Here is a 13,032-nt window from a genome sequence, read left to right as displayed (position 1 = left end):
CCCAGGACAGGGCAGCGACGCAGGGAGATGGGGTGGAGGGAGTGTGGGGTGACTCCCTGGGCTCCTGGTGGGGAGAGGGCAGAGAAAACGGATTTATTTTCCTTTATTTAAGGACTGGAGCTGCACGGGGTTTGGGGGAAACCCCTGTGGCACTGGCTGCCCGTCCCGCTGCAGTGGGCATCTCCTGGGTGAGGTCCCCGCATCCCTGGGGACACCATGTCCCCGGGTGCACCCTCCCCAGCCGGTAGCGGCTTTTCTCGCCGTTTAACCCCCTTCCGTCCCACCTTCCCCACAGGGATGCGAAAATCCCCCATGCCTCCATCCCCCCCAACCAAAGGACCTGCAAGAAGGACACGGGATTTGGGACACCATCACCCCCAGCCCATCCTCACGGTGCTCCCCACACAAGAGCGTCGGTCACACGCAGGAAATCACAAGACACCTTTTGCTTTCCCCCCCCTACCCCCCCTATTTCTTTTTTTTTTTCCTCCCCCCACTTCTCCAGAGGCCAAGGCAGTTTTTTCTCCTGCTCCTCTCCTCCCTCCGGCCGCCCTCCATCCCTCCGGCCGGGATGATTGCAAGGCTGGCCGAAGCGCATCCACTCCTCTGCCGTGTGAAGAGTATGACACAGGCAGAACAAACAGAAAGAGGCAGGAGCTGTTACAGGCAGCTATTTTAAGTTAAAAACAAAAGACCAACAACCAGGTGGCTTTTTTTCCCTCCCACAAAGCATCTCGTGGGTACCCGGGCCACCTGTCTACCCTCGTCATTTGAAACTAAACCGCAATTTGCCGCCAGCCAAAACCAAAAAGCAAATAAACAAATAAAAAAAAAATATAATATAAAAGATCAACATCAGCAGGTAACTCAGACTCTCGTGAAACGTGCACTTTAGGCAATCCCCGGTTTTCCGTCCCAGTCCGGGCTCAGGGGGTTGCGTTTCAGATTTACCATCCAGAGGGAAGCGGCAAAGCCGCCATCTCCCTTTTCCCAAACTCAGGAATCAGGCAGTCCAAATAAAATCCAAATCAAGGGAAGAGCCCGGTGCCAGGGCCAAGGACCTGGGGGCTTCGGGGGGCTCTGGGTGGCCCCGTGCCCAGGGATGGGGGACCCGGCTCGAGGGACCCCTCGCGCCTGCAGGGATGCCCCAAAGTGCGCAGCCCCTCACCCACGTCTTACAGCCGCTCCCTTTGCAAAACACCCATTTTCAGCCCCAAATCCCTGCGGAGGGGAGAAACCGAGCAGGAAGTGAAGGGGGGGGGGTACACCCATCCCGAGGAGGTGCCCGTGGTCCTCAGTTACCCAGCACCCAGCCCCCGTGGCCGGCAGCACCCCTGGGTGCTGCGGTGCCGCCGGTGCCAGGCTGCTCCCGCACAGATGGGGTCAGAGAGAGCCCGGCCGAGGAGCAGCTGTGGGTGCCATTGTCCCTGCGGGTGCCATTGTCCCTGCTCACGCGCCTGGGCTTTGTCCTCCCCGAACAATGGCCGGGGCGAAGCCACCCGCAGCCAGTGCCCGGGAGGGAGGGACGAGCCCGGCCACTGTCCCCCCCGTGCCTGAAATCGGGGCAGCCCCTTTCTTCGCGGCTGAGGGTTGGGGTGCAGCAGAGGGCAGAGCCCCCCGCCACGCTGCCCCCCAACCCCAAACAGGGCTGAGGGCCAGGAGCTGCCTTTTGGGGTAAATCCAGTGCACAGGGTCACTCCTGGTGGGCACCGAGGGCAGCCAGTCCCACAGGTGGTGGCATGGGGACAGGATCCGGCTGGAAGGGACTGTGACCCCAACAGTGTTGTTCCCCCTGCCAAAGCATCCCTGGGGCATGGTGCCGTGGGGATGTTGAGGTCTTCTGCTGGGACGTGCCCTTGACCCCTGTGTCCTGACGATGCCCCGGGGCTGTGGGGTGAGAGGACAACGTGCCCGGGGACAAGAGACCTGGGGGCAGGAGTCCTGCATCCCCCAGCTCCTCCCCTGGGTGACCACGTGCCCACCTTGGATCCCTGCTGAAGGGCACCAGGGCTGTGGGGGGCTCTTGTGACACCCACAGATTCACCCGCCTTTATGTCACCCCGATCAACCCCACACCTTCTCCGCCAGCCCCAAAGTCCGTGTCCGCCCTCCCCTGGGAGCGCTGGCAGGAGGTGAGGGTGCTGGTCCCTCAGCTGGGGGCTCATCCCTCCCTTCCGAGGCTGGGGAGTGAAGGGGGGGGTCCCACAGCCCGTCGCCAGTAGGTCCTGGGGGGGATTGAGCCTCTCGGCACCCCAGCTGTGGTCCTTAGCGCTGGAAGGTGGTTCCTGTGGCTGGGAGGCAGAGGGGGGCGGCGAAGGTCCCCTGTCCCTCCTGGGGCTCAGCCTGTCCCTCTGCCGCCGCTCAGACCGGGTGGACAAACTGGTAGACGAGGCGCTGGGAGATGTCGGGTTTCCGGATGATGCCTTTCTTGTAATACTGCCGGATGGAGCGGCTCAGCTTGTCGTAGTTCATGGCCGGGCGGTTCTTCCGGATGCCCCACAGACGGGCCACTTGTGCCGAGTCCTCGATCTTGAAGATGCCTGGGAGGGGAGCGGGGCATGGCGGGGAGTTACGGCCTCTGCTGTCCCTGCCCCAAGCCCTGCCAGCACCCGCCCCAGGGCCACCAGAGCGCCCACCCACCCACCCACCTTTCTCCTTGTTGAGCCAGCGGATGAAGCGGCCGTAGTTGTGGGGCTTCAGCAGCAGCTCTTTGAGGAACTGCCAGAGGTGGATGGGTTGGCCGGCGCAGGACGAGTCCACCTCGCTGTCCGCCCAGCTGGTGTCACCTCCTGCCGCGGGAAGGGACAGGGGTCGGTGAGATGGGAGGGAAAAAAGAGGTCTCGCTGCTTTGCACCACCCCAGGGACCCACACGGAGTCCTCATCCGGGAAAACACGGCCCGATGCCTGTGGGTCTCTGGAGACTCAGTCCAGGCGCTGGGTCTGGAAGCACCGCTTTCTCCTCCCCATCTTGGAGCAGGGAAAACAGCTCCGTCCTGCCCTTGCGCAGCCCCACAGGGATGCACGGGGTGTGGGATGGGGCTGGAGAGGGTCTCGCGGCCATTTCCCCTTCGCTGCACCTTGCAGACAGCCCAGCGGCTGCTCCGGGGCGGAGGGAGTGCAGGCACACGGATGCTGCTGCAGCAGCCGCTCCAACGCACCAGATAATTGCAATTAAGCATGGAGTGACCTCTCAAACACCCCGGACCTGTCTGAGGCAGAAGCGAGGCCAGTGGAGCTGAGCCCGCGCAGAACTCACCGCAGTATCTGACATCTCCCGGGGCAGCTTTTTCCTTCATCCAGGCAGCTGGAAGGGAAGAGCGGGCGGTCAGAGGAGCTGCGGAGCATCGCCCCAACTCCCAGCTCCCTCCCGGTCCCCCGCGCCTACCGGACTTCCAGATGTCGAGGTGGGCATGCAGGATGTCGCCGCAGGCGGGCGAACGCTGGCAGAACTGCTCCTCGGACATGGCACACAAGTCCTTTCCCGACAGCTCCTGGAAGGACTTCCCGATCTGCGGCAGCCGGTACTGGTGCTCCGTCCACAGGATCCACTTCTGCACGTTGCCGGGGCTCCAGTCCGCGGGGTCTGGAGGCAGAGGGGGAGCCCGGCCGGTGACAACATGGGCAAAGCCCGGGGAAACTCATCTCACCCCACACAGCCCCAGGAACCTGGTCCCTCCTGCTCTGCTGCAGCATCACCCAGCAGGGTGGCAGCACCCAGCTCCCAGCCTGCCCTGGTCCCCCGGGACACACTGTCCCCTTGCCACCTCCTTTGCTTTGGGAAGCCTCACACAGCCTTCTGGAGCCCCGCTTGCTCCCTGCACCATCCCTGGTGACACCAAATGCTTCAAGGGAGTGGGTGGCAGAGCCCGTATAAACCTAAGCGCATCCTGAGACTGCTTGTGTCACGGCAGCGATGCCCCGAGGACAATACCCCAGTGATGCCCCATGGCAGCGATGCCCTGAGAACACCCCAGAGATATCCCATGGCAGCAACACCCCAGGGAACTTTGTCCTGGGCTGTCCTGCTCCCCTCACGCCCATCCCCTTGCCCAGCACAGGTGACACCAGCTGGCTGTCCCCAGGCTGTCCCCAACCCCACACACTCATCTGCCTGTTCCCCACGTCCCAGGGAAAATGGGGTAGAGAAAAGGATAATAAAAGTCACGCTGTTGGCTCCTTGCTACCACACACCATCCCCAGGTGGTCAGAAAAGCACCTCGAAAACGATGCCCTGGGGGGGAAGGGACCCCCAGCTCAGGGGAGGGGACGGGCTCAGCATCAGGTCACTGTGTCCCTGCACCTCCCCGGCTCTGTGGCACCGCTGGGTCACCCTGGCACCCCAGACCCAGCCCAGGGCTGTGCGTGAAGCCCTGCTAACCCCTGCCTAAGGTTAAGTCAGAGACAGCGAGGGCAGAGGGGCATTTTTTGGCATCCCTGGGCGTTAGCAAACAGCCCTGGAGTGATGCCGGCAGGGGAGCCAGGCAGAAGCTGCGCTCCCCAAAACCCCAGCTCCTGGTTGTAAACCCCAAGCTGCAGCATGGCGTTAGTCCCCGCACCACGGCGTTAGTCCCCACATCATGGCTTTAGTCCCCACATCATGGCTTTAGTCCCCACACCAGCACTTCCCTCCCTCGCTGCACCCCATGGCAGGGCCGACCCTACCCACAGCCCCCTGGGGAGGGCCGGGGGGGCACCCACCTGCGGCGATGTTGAGGAGCTTGCAGGCCGTCTCGATGTCCTTCAGCACTTCGCCCACCACCATGCTCTGCACTTGCTCCAGCGAGTGCTCCTCCAGGTGCAGGCTGGCCTGCAGGTCCCCCTCGGTCCCCAGCCCCAAGCCCTGGCTGTCGATGATGGGACATTGCTCCGGCTCCTTCTGCGCCTCCCCTCGCCCCCCCTGGGCACTGCTTTGGGAGGGTTCCCCCACGCCCTTGGTGGCCCAGGCGATGTCCTCCGGGTAGAGCATGTCGAAGTAGTGCAGGCAGAAGGCAGGCAGGGGCTGCTCGGGGGTGGCGGGGGGGCTGGGGCTCTCCGGGCAGCCCCAGCTCCGCGTGTCGGGGTCCTGCGGGGGGGGCAGCAGGGCAGGATCCGGCCGGGCCAGGCGGCCGTGGGGCAGAGCGGTCAGCCCGGGGCTGGTGCTGCCCATCCCTCCGCTCAGCTCCGAACCTGCCGGGAGAGGAGAAGAGGGGAGGCTCACCCCGGCACCGATTCCTGCCTTCCCGCCCAGCGGCCAGGCACAAAGGGAGGAACTAAGCCTGTTAGAGGGGAAAAAAAAACCTCCAAAGAGACCCACGGTGCCCTGCGAGCCCTTGGATGAATGCAGGCTTGGGGTCAGCCGTGGGGTTGGGGGGGCTCTCCTCATTTTGGGAGGGCCAGACGCAGCAGCCGGCAAGGAGAAGGAGCGCGGGGGATAAGCGGGTCCTGAGCACCGCGGGATTTAGGGTCTTGCTCTGAATTGCACACCGGGTTGGCAGCAGTTCAGTCCCAGCCGGGGCTGAACGCCCTTGCAGGAGGCAGTGAGGGATGCTGGAAGGTCTCCAAGGCACCCATGGAGGGTGGCCCATGGGCATGAAGGGCTGCGGGGTGTCCAAACCACACAGGCACGTTTCTGTGCGTGGGAAACATCACCTGCTGCTTTCACCCGAGGGTGCTCCGGTGGCGATGGCACCCAAACCCAGCTCTCCTGGGCTGGGGACCGAGCCCAGCACCGCAGCACCCAGCTCTCGGCTGCTGCTGCCAACCCCCGAACGAGAACTTTCCTTTTACCCTCTTGCAAGGAAAAGCTACCCAAAATCAGCCCGTCCCCATCTGTCTCTGGTACGTGGGGAGTCCTGGAGGCCGTGGAGAAGAGGATGAGCCTGCTGAATTTCCATGGCAACACCAGGGAACGGCTCCATCCGTGGAGAAACCTCCCCAAGAGCCATGGGAGGCTTTGGGAAGAGAAAGCCCCCGCCAGGGGACAGGCTGGCGATGGGCACGGCCAGGGCGCTGCCGAGCTCCTTGCCTGCCTCCGGCATTCCTTTTTACAAGAAGAAAAGACAAAAACACCCCAAATCGGTGATTTAAAAGCAGAAAAAGTAGCAGCTTTTGCAACAGAACCTACAATAAAAAAAAGGAGCGTGCAAAGCCTGAACCAACCTCAATCCCCACTAAGGAAACCCAGCAGCCCCCAAAGGGGGATGGGGGACAGTGGCCAGGCAAAGGGGGGCCCTGTTTGCTCTAAATCCCAGCTGGGGGGGGGGGGGGAAACAGTTTGAAAGACTAAAAATGAAAATACACCATCGGGTACTCGAGCGCGGGGAGCCGAGCAGCCGGCTGCTTGGCGTGGGAGGGACGTGAGCGCCCAGAACGGCGCGTTAACCGTCCCCCACCTCTGCTGTGCCGAACGCCGCACGGCGCCGCGCTCCGGGGCCCGCTCTGCTCCCCAGGCGTTAATTAGATGTCATTAATAGCCACGCGCTGTGACCCCGTTAACCGCAGTGAGACCGGTGGGGATGAGTTTAATGCACTTGCTGAGGATTTTAATGCCCTCAGAATATGGTTTTTGAAGCTCTGCATCACCTGCACCACGGGGAAGCTCTGCCCATCGTTTAACCTTTGTCAAAGCCAAAAAAACCTTGGACAAACACATGGAGGAACACTGGCCACCCAAACAGCACCCACACCAGCCTGATCCCACAGGGACCCGCAGGGGTTGTGGGTTTGGGAGCTCCAGCCCACGTCCCCAAGGGGTTTTGGTGGCAAGGAAGCGAGGAGGAGGAGGGAGAAGGGTCGCCCACACCACCGAGCTGCCCCCGCCGCCCAAACAGTTTCCCTGAGAGATGGCGCCGGCTTCCAAACCTCTCCTTGATTTGCTCTGGATTAAAAGAAGAGCTTTAGGAGATCAGCCCTAAATCCAGCCTCACGCTGCTCCCGGCACAAAAGGGAAGCGGTAACAGCTTGTGCTGCTCCAGCTCACCACACAGTGCCGGCCGCGGGGGTTTTATGGGGAGGGGACGGGGGTCTCATCCCCAGTGCCTCCAGGATGCTCTGGGGTCGTGGTGCATCCTCCACCCATCCCACCTCCGCCGGGCTTCGTTCCCGTAGCCTTAAGCCAGAGCCATCCCTGGGTACGTGGCAGGATGGATGGCCCCATCCCCATCCCCATCCTCCCAGTGGGGACCAGAAGGACCCGATCCCTTGGGCAAGTGGCCCCGAAAGCCTGAGCAATCAGCTGCCAAACGGTGTTGTACTCTCAGGGCGGGGGCCTTTGTTTGACTTTCTCCCGCTCTGGCACGCAGGCGGCCGGGCTGGGTGGGGACCTGTTTGCTCTAAGAAGCCACTTCGGGCAGCTCTTTCCGTCTCCTCTCCCTTTTTGCTTTTCCCTGGAAAAGGAGAGCAGCAGGGGCAGACGCAGCTGCATGGAGATGCTCACTGGGAGCACCCCAAAAACTTTCATGTTCCCCGCCCAAGATAAATAGGGCCGTGCTGGTAATTGCATCAGCCCTGGCAAACGCTCCCTGCCTTGTGCCCACTGCCGGCGCTGAGCACGGTCCCGGTCCCATGGGCTTCGCACCGGAGCTTGCCTACGGCAAAGCCACACCAATGGAATATGGTGCTCATCCCGCCGCTGCAGGCAAGGGGGGAGGTGATCGGGGAACTGGCTCTTACAGCACTTTAAACAGCTTGCACCGAGTCACAAAAGCCCAACAGGTCCCTGAGGTTTTGCGTCCGTGAGCACGCAGGGACCGAGATCACAGACTCATAGAATGGGACTTTAAAGATCATCTCGTTCCACCCCCGTGCCCTGGGCAGGGACGTCTCCCACTAGACCGGTGCGGTGGGGGGAGCTCAGCAGCAGGTGGGGAGGCTCCGAGTGTGAGCGGTGCCGTCCCTGGGGTGCCAGGCAGAGTGGGGTGCTGCCTGTGGGACACCCTCCACTGCCCCAGCGCCCTCCCCACGCACCGGCGCTGCCTGTGACCCTGTCACGGGCAGGCGAGGCTCCGGTGCAGAGCAGACCCCAAACCGGGATGGAGCCATCGAGTCCCCCCCACTCTTCCTCTGTGCCCGCAACTAAGCTCCGCCACCGGGGCATCGCCAGGAGGTAGCTGCCATCCCCGAGCCATCCCCTGCATCGCTCCTTGGTGCTACCCATGGACAAGGAGGGGACACCCCGACCAGCTGGGATGGGGATGAGGTGCAGGGGTTCGTTTTCCTGGGCAGCATGAGGAGGAAAAGACAGCAGCGGCTGCCGAAGGGCACCACGACAGCCCGGCCCCCAGCGGCTGAGAGAACAAACCCGGACATTCCCTTCGAGCAGAAATCCCAGGGCAGTGGGGCTGGGATGGGGCTCCCGTGGTGTGGGGCCAGCAGTAACCCCACGGGTTCGGGTGGTGCTGGGTCATGTCTCAGTGCCACGGGGTTGCAGCGGCTCAGCCCCATCCGGAGCCGGGGGAAGCAGCGGATGCCACAGCCCAGGGGGATGCGGATGGGGACAAGGACCTCCTGCATCACCCCGAGCTCTCCTGGCAAACGCAACCCACCATCGCCCAGGGCAGCAACGCCGGCACCAGCGCTGGGGGAGAGCTGGGATCAGCCCTTGGGAACCAGAAAAAAAAAAAAAAAAAAATAAGAAATCCACCCAACCACCACCCTCAAACAATGGGTCCGTTAATTAAAATTAAATCTGCAGTTAAACAGGTTGTGCCGGAGCACGGCTTGGGAAGATCCGTGGGACCGGCAGAGGTTGGCCCGCTGTGGGAGGAGGTGCTGCCCGCGGCACCCAGGATGTCTCCCAAATCCCCAGGCGCTTCCGAAAGCCCTCCCCGGGCAGCCAGGGTGGTGGGGCAGGCTCCAGAGTCACCTCCAGCCCCCCAGCTGGGGATGGGGACAGGGACGGGGACGTGCTGTGCTCTCCAGGGAGGAACCGGAGATGTGCGGGATCCAGAGCTGTGCCAGACTGCCCGGAGCAGCCCTGCAGACACTGGGATTTGTCCTTATCGGATCCTTTCAGCTTCACCTGCCCCGTGTGGCCTCTCCCCCAGGGGTGGGAGAGGACGGGGACGCCATGCACCCAGCAATCCTCTCTGCCCAAAAGACCATCTAGGGCTGGGATTTAGGTGGGTTTTCCCTGTTTTCTGGTCTGACTCAGCACCTCTTGCCCTGACCTCCTCCCTAGGAGGCGATGGAGCCAGAAGGCTGCCGGCCTGGAGAAGACACGAACTATTTTATGAGGCCCAGACGAAGCAGGCAAAGGGACGCCGAGGTCCCCACAGGAGCCTGGGCTGCAGCAGACGGCCGGGTGCTCGGAGGCTGCGGATCTGGGGTCCCGCCAGCCCGTCCCACCCTCCCTGCCAGCCTCACTGTGCCACGTCCCGCCCGGCTGCCAAACCCTGCCTGTGCCACGCACCCCTTTATCTCGGGGTGGAGGAAGGAAGGATTGGCCAAAATCTGCCCGCAGACGGGGCAGGGGCTTGGGATGGCGCTCGGAGTGGGGGGGCTGGGGTGTGACAGCCCGGGCGTCTGGCTCTGGGGCCAGGGCAAGCCCAGGACTCATGTTGGATGTATGCACAGGAGGGATGCCGCCCATGCCGGGGGTCCTGGACCCCCAGCTCCACCCCCCCCCCAGCCTTCTCCAACACCCCCAAGACACCCCCTGCAGCTCCTCCTGCCGTTACCTGCATGGGTGCTGGCGCGGGGACCGAGCGTCCCCACGGGTCCCCAGGGCCCGGGTCAGGACGCCCTCTCCATCGGCGCAGGGAGGCAAACAGCAGCGGTGGGGGCGGGGATGGGCAGAACCGGGTGGCCTGACCAAAGCCCCGGAGCTCGGTGTCCCCCAGCTGAGCAGCAGAGCTTGGTGTTCCCCATGCGGGGCCAGGGAGCCCCTATTTATAGCAGCACCTTCCTCCCCCGCGCGCTCCCTGCCCATGAGAAAGCCCGTATTGTGGGGGATTTGGCAGCCGAGCGGCGTTTGTGTTTCACTAACCGAGCAGAACCATCAAAATCAAACCTAGAGCCAACGTGCCTTTAGCGCTGACAAAAAAAAAAAAAAAAGAAAAAAAAAAATAATACCCAGCGGCAAAGCAGAGCAGCGCTGAGACGGTGCAGGTTTGGTAAAGGGGTTCAAAGTGCTTCGCAGAGACACCCCTGAGCCGGCAGCTCCTCGGTGGCCACCCAGGACACTCTGTAAAGGGCTCTGGCTGCTTATCGGTCACACAGTGCCCCAAAGGACATTGTCCCCTGCTTCCCACCAGGCACAGGGGCTCGCAGGACCCTCCCTGGTGTCCCTGCTGGGACTGGGTGGGCTCGGAAAGAGACGGCCACAGCAGCCCTGGCTCCTGTCCCACCTTCCTCGCCCAAGCAGGAGGGGGTTGCGAAGACACAAAGTTGGCAGATCCCATTATATTTCAGGTGACACCATCCCGAGAAGTGCTAGGAATCCCGTGCCAGGGGACAACCTGTCCCTATTTAGCCCTAACGGCACCTGGAAGTGCGAGGTGCCGGGGGACGGGATGCTCACAGACAGGCGACGGCATCGCATCCACCCCAAATCGGTGCCAAAAGGGCTGTGGGAGCCCGGGAGAGAAGGTGGGTGCTGGTGGGGCATCGAGGAGGGTCGCAGCAGCAACATGGGGCTTACCTTGAGGGTGCACGGGCGGCTCAGAAACCGCATGTGTCCTGGCGTAGGGTGGGAAGAGGTGTCCCCGCGGTGCTCGGCACGGTGGCCGGGGCAGGCATGGCTCGAAGCGAGGAGCCCCGGCACCGGCAGGGAGGGCGGCCAGCAGCACCCTGCCCGGCTCAACGCCGGCCCCGTGGCAACAGGGCGGCCGGGCTGAGCCGCATCGGCTCTCAGCAGGCACCGGCGGGATGGGGACGGGGACAAGGATGGGGCACCCCGAGCGGCTCCGAGGGCAGCAGAGGGATGAAGCCAGCCGGCAGCCGTGCGGAGGAATGTGAGAGTGAAGCCGGCAGCCAAGCCGAGTGCAAGGTGCTCACCAAATGCCTCCTTTGCCCATTATATCTAATTCCTTCCTTATTTACCTGAACAAACAAGCTGGGTGCTTACCTCAGCTGGAGGTGTTTGAATAGCCCAAGCCGAGGTTAACCCTTGAGGGGTGCGTTGAGACACCGGGCTGGGACCCGAATGGGCCCTGGGAGGGGAGTGCGTCAAATCCGGGCACCATTAACCCCTTCCCACTCTCGTCTGGGACACCCACCCAGAAGACGGGGACGCTGCAGGGCCGAGACCAAAGGCTCCTCCTGGTCTCTGCGGCACAGGGACCTGTTGGGTACATGAGAATCCCTGGCTGGACCCTGCAGCATGACATCGCTCCCCCGGCATGGGCTGGGGCCAGGAGCATCCCCGAATGATACCCCCAGAGCATCCCCAAATGATACCCCAGGAGCATCCCCGACCGATACCCCGGGAGCATCCCCAACACAAGTGCTGCGGCCACGTGGGGCTTGCAATGGAGACTGCGAGCAAGGATGCTCGGAGCCCGTTGGGGACAAAAGGAGCCCCTCACACCAACCAAGGCATCCCTCACACCAGGGATACGGCAGCATCTCCTCCCCGGGGTCCGCGTTGCTGCTGCCTTCGGGCAGGACAGGGCGCTGGGGGCATGGCCGGAACGTGCAGCGCTCCGGGCCTGGGTTGTCCCCACCGGCATAAGCAGGAAAAAGCTGTTTTAACCGAGACAGACACCGAGTTGGTATTTACTGTCTTTTTTTTAACACGTGAAGAACTCAGGGCAGTTCAGGCAGTTCTCCTGCGCACGTAGCGCTGCTGAAATGAAACTCCATGCCCTAAAAACCCACGTCAGGCAAAACCTCGGCCGCAAACACCCACGGTGCAACCCAGGTCGGACCCACGTCACTGAATCCTGGCAGCCGAGTGGCCGTCGCACCCGGGCTTTGCATCCCCGGCCCATGGAAAGTGCCACGGCGGATCCAGCATCTCTCGGCTGCCCTGACCCTGGGGCCGGTGCGCGGCAGCGGCACGGCACGGCCGATAAGCCATCCATCGGAACTGTTTGCCCGGAGGAAAAATAAAAGCCCATAGGAAGGCGACCCCAGCATTACGGCTTCCCCGGCCCGCCCGGCGCGTTGGCAAAGGGCTTCACCACGCTATCGGCAGCACCAGGAGTTTCTGCCTCCCTTTTGAAACGTCTCAATGTTATCTTATCAGTGGGGAAAACGTTCCCCCCAGATTAGGGCTCCTGCCGTCTGAGGGAAGCTTTTCTCCCCTGTTTTGGTAAACACAGCTGGGCCCGTAAGATGTGGTTGGGGAAGAGGTGGGCTGGCGAGGATGGCGGGGGCAAGTGGCTGTGGTGGGGACACCACCGGCCATCCTTTGCCACGGGGTGGGCACATGGGATGGGGATGTGGCACAGCCAGGAGGGGAGTCCCGGCCACCCAGTGCCCCCCCACAGTGGCCACGGCTTGCAGCAACCACAGCAGAGCCCCCTGCGCCCCTCGGAGCTTCTCCTCTCTGCTTCGGGCCAGGCACCACATGCAGGACTTGGCACCGCTGCCCTGATCCTGCATCCCCCAAAGCCCATCGCAAAGCTCCGGAGAGCTGCGGCAGGTCGGGCTGCCAGCGTGCAGCTCCCCCCCCGGCTCGCTCTTGCCTGTGTTTGACCCACAATGCCGGGTCCCGGCCAGAGCCCCTTGGAAAGCCGGGAGCAGCGGGCACCATGCCAGGGCTCTGCCCGGCTCAGGGGATGGTGCACAGCACCCAGCCCCGCTCCCGTGTCCCACCCCAGCATCCCCATGCGGGAACCAGGGGCAGAAGCATCCCAGCACAGCACCAGAGCCGAGGCCGTAGCCCTCCACGCACGGATTCCTTTATCGTAGCATGGAAACAGGCATTGCGACTGTGGAAACTTAAGATATAGAGTAAAACCACGTATAAACTCTACGCCCACACACACACAAGCCCCGCTTGGAATCTCCGTGGCCATCCTGCACCTTCCCGCGGCAGCTTCGTGCCGCTGCCCCGCGGTCGGGCTGCTGGCTCGGGGAGGGGGGGTTTGCATGGCTTGTGGGAGCTG

At 63.0% G+C, this 13,032-nt stretch overlaps 2 protein-coding genes across 3 annotated transcripts in view; both read right to left on the bottom strand.

Annotated features, from left to right (window-relative positions):
• The window catches only part of RPS10 (ribosomal protein S10), a 134,102-nt gene that overhangs the window by 24,931 nt on the left and 96,139 nt on the right, over positions 1-13,032 (bottom strand). The gene's annotated exons all lie outside the window — the stretch shown is intronic.
• SPDEF (SAM pointed domain containing ETS transcription factor) lies at positions 372-10,943 on the bottom strand. Of its 2 annotated transcripts, none has more exons than XM_063356522.1 (6): positions 10,620-10,943; positions 4,700-5,167; positions 3,387-3,584; positions 3,258-3,305; positions 2,649-2,789; positions 372-2,540 (listed from the first exon to the last, which is right to left on the bottom strand). In XM_063356522.1, the coding sequence occupies exons 2-6, from the start codon at positions 5,145-5,147 to the stop codon at positions 2,362-2,364; spliced, it is 1,014 nt and encodes a 337-aa protein (XP_063212592.1). In that variant the 5' UTR covers positions 5,148-5,167; positions 10,620-10,943; the 3' UTR covers positions 372-2,361. The 2 variants fall into 2 exon arrangements, with proteins under 2 accessions (XP_063212592.1, XP_063212593.1); XM_063356523.1 differs by lacking the exon at positions 10,620-10,943 and adding an exon at positions 9,658-9,839.

The sequence above is a fragment of the Chroicocephalus ridibundus genome, chromosome 20 (assembly GCF_963924245.1).
Source record: "Chroicocephalus ridibundus chromosome 20, bChrRid1.1, whole genome shotgun sequence".
Lineage (NCBI taxonomy): Eukaryota > Metazoa > Chordata > Aves > Charadriiformes > Laridae > Chroicocephalus > Chroicocephalus ridibundus.
This window is presented reverse-complemented; position numbering and strand designations above follow the sequence as displayed.

Excerpts from the sequence above, each read along its gene's own strand:
- SPDEF (XM_063356522.1), bottom strand. The coding sequence starts at position 5,147 with ATGGGCAGCACCAGCCCCGGGCTGACCGCTCTGCCCCACGGCCGCCTG. Across the intron at positions 3,585-4,699 it reads GCTCCTCAACATCGCCGCAG|ACCCCGCGGACTGGAGCCCC; the intron begins GTGGGTGCCCCC and ends CTCTGCCTCCAG. Across the intron at positions 2,790-3,257 it reads GGGAGATGTCAGATACTGCG|GAGGTGACACCAGCTGGGCG; the intron begins GTGAGTTCTGCG and ends TTCCCGCGGCAG.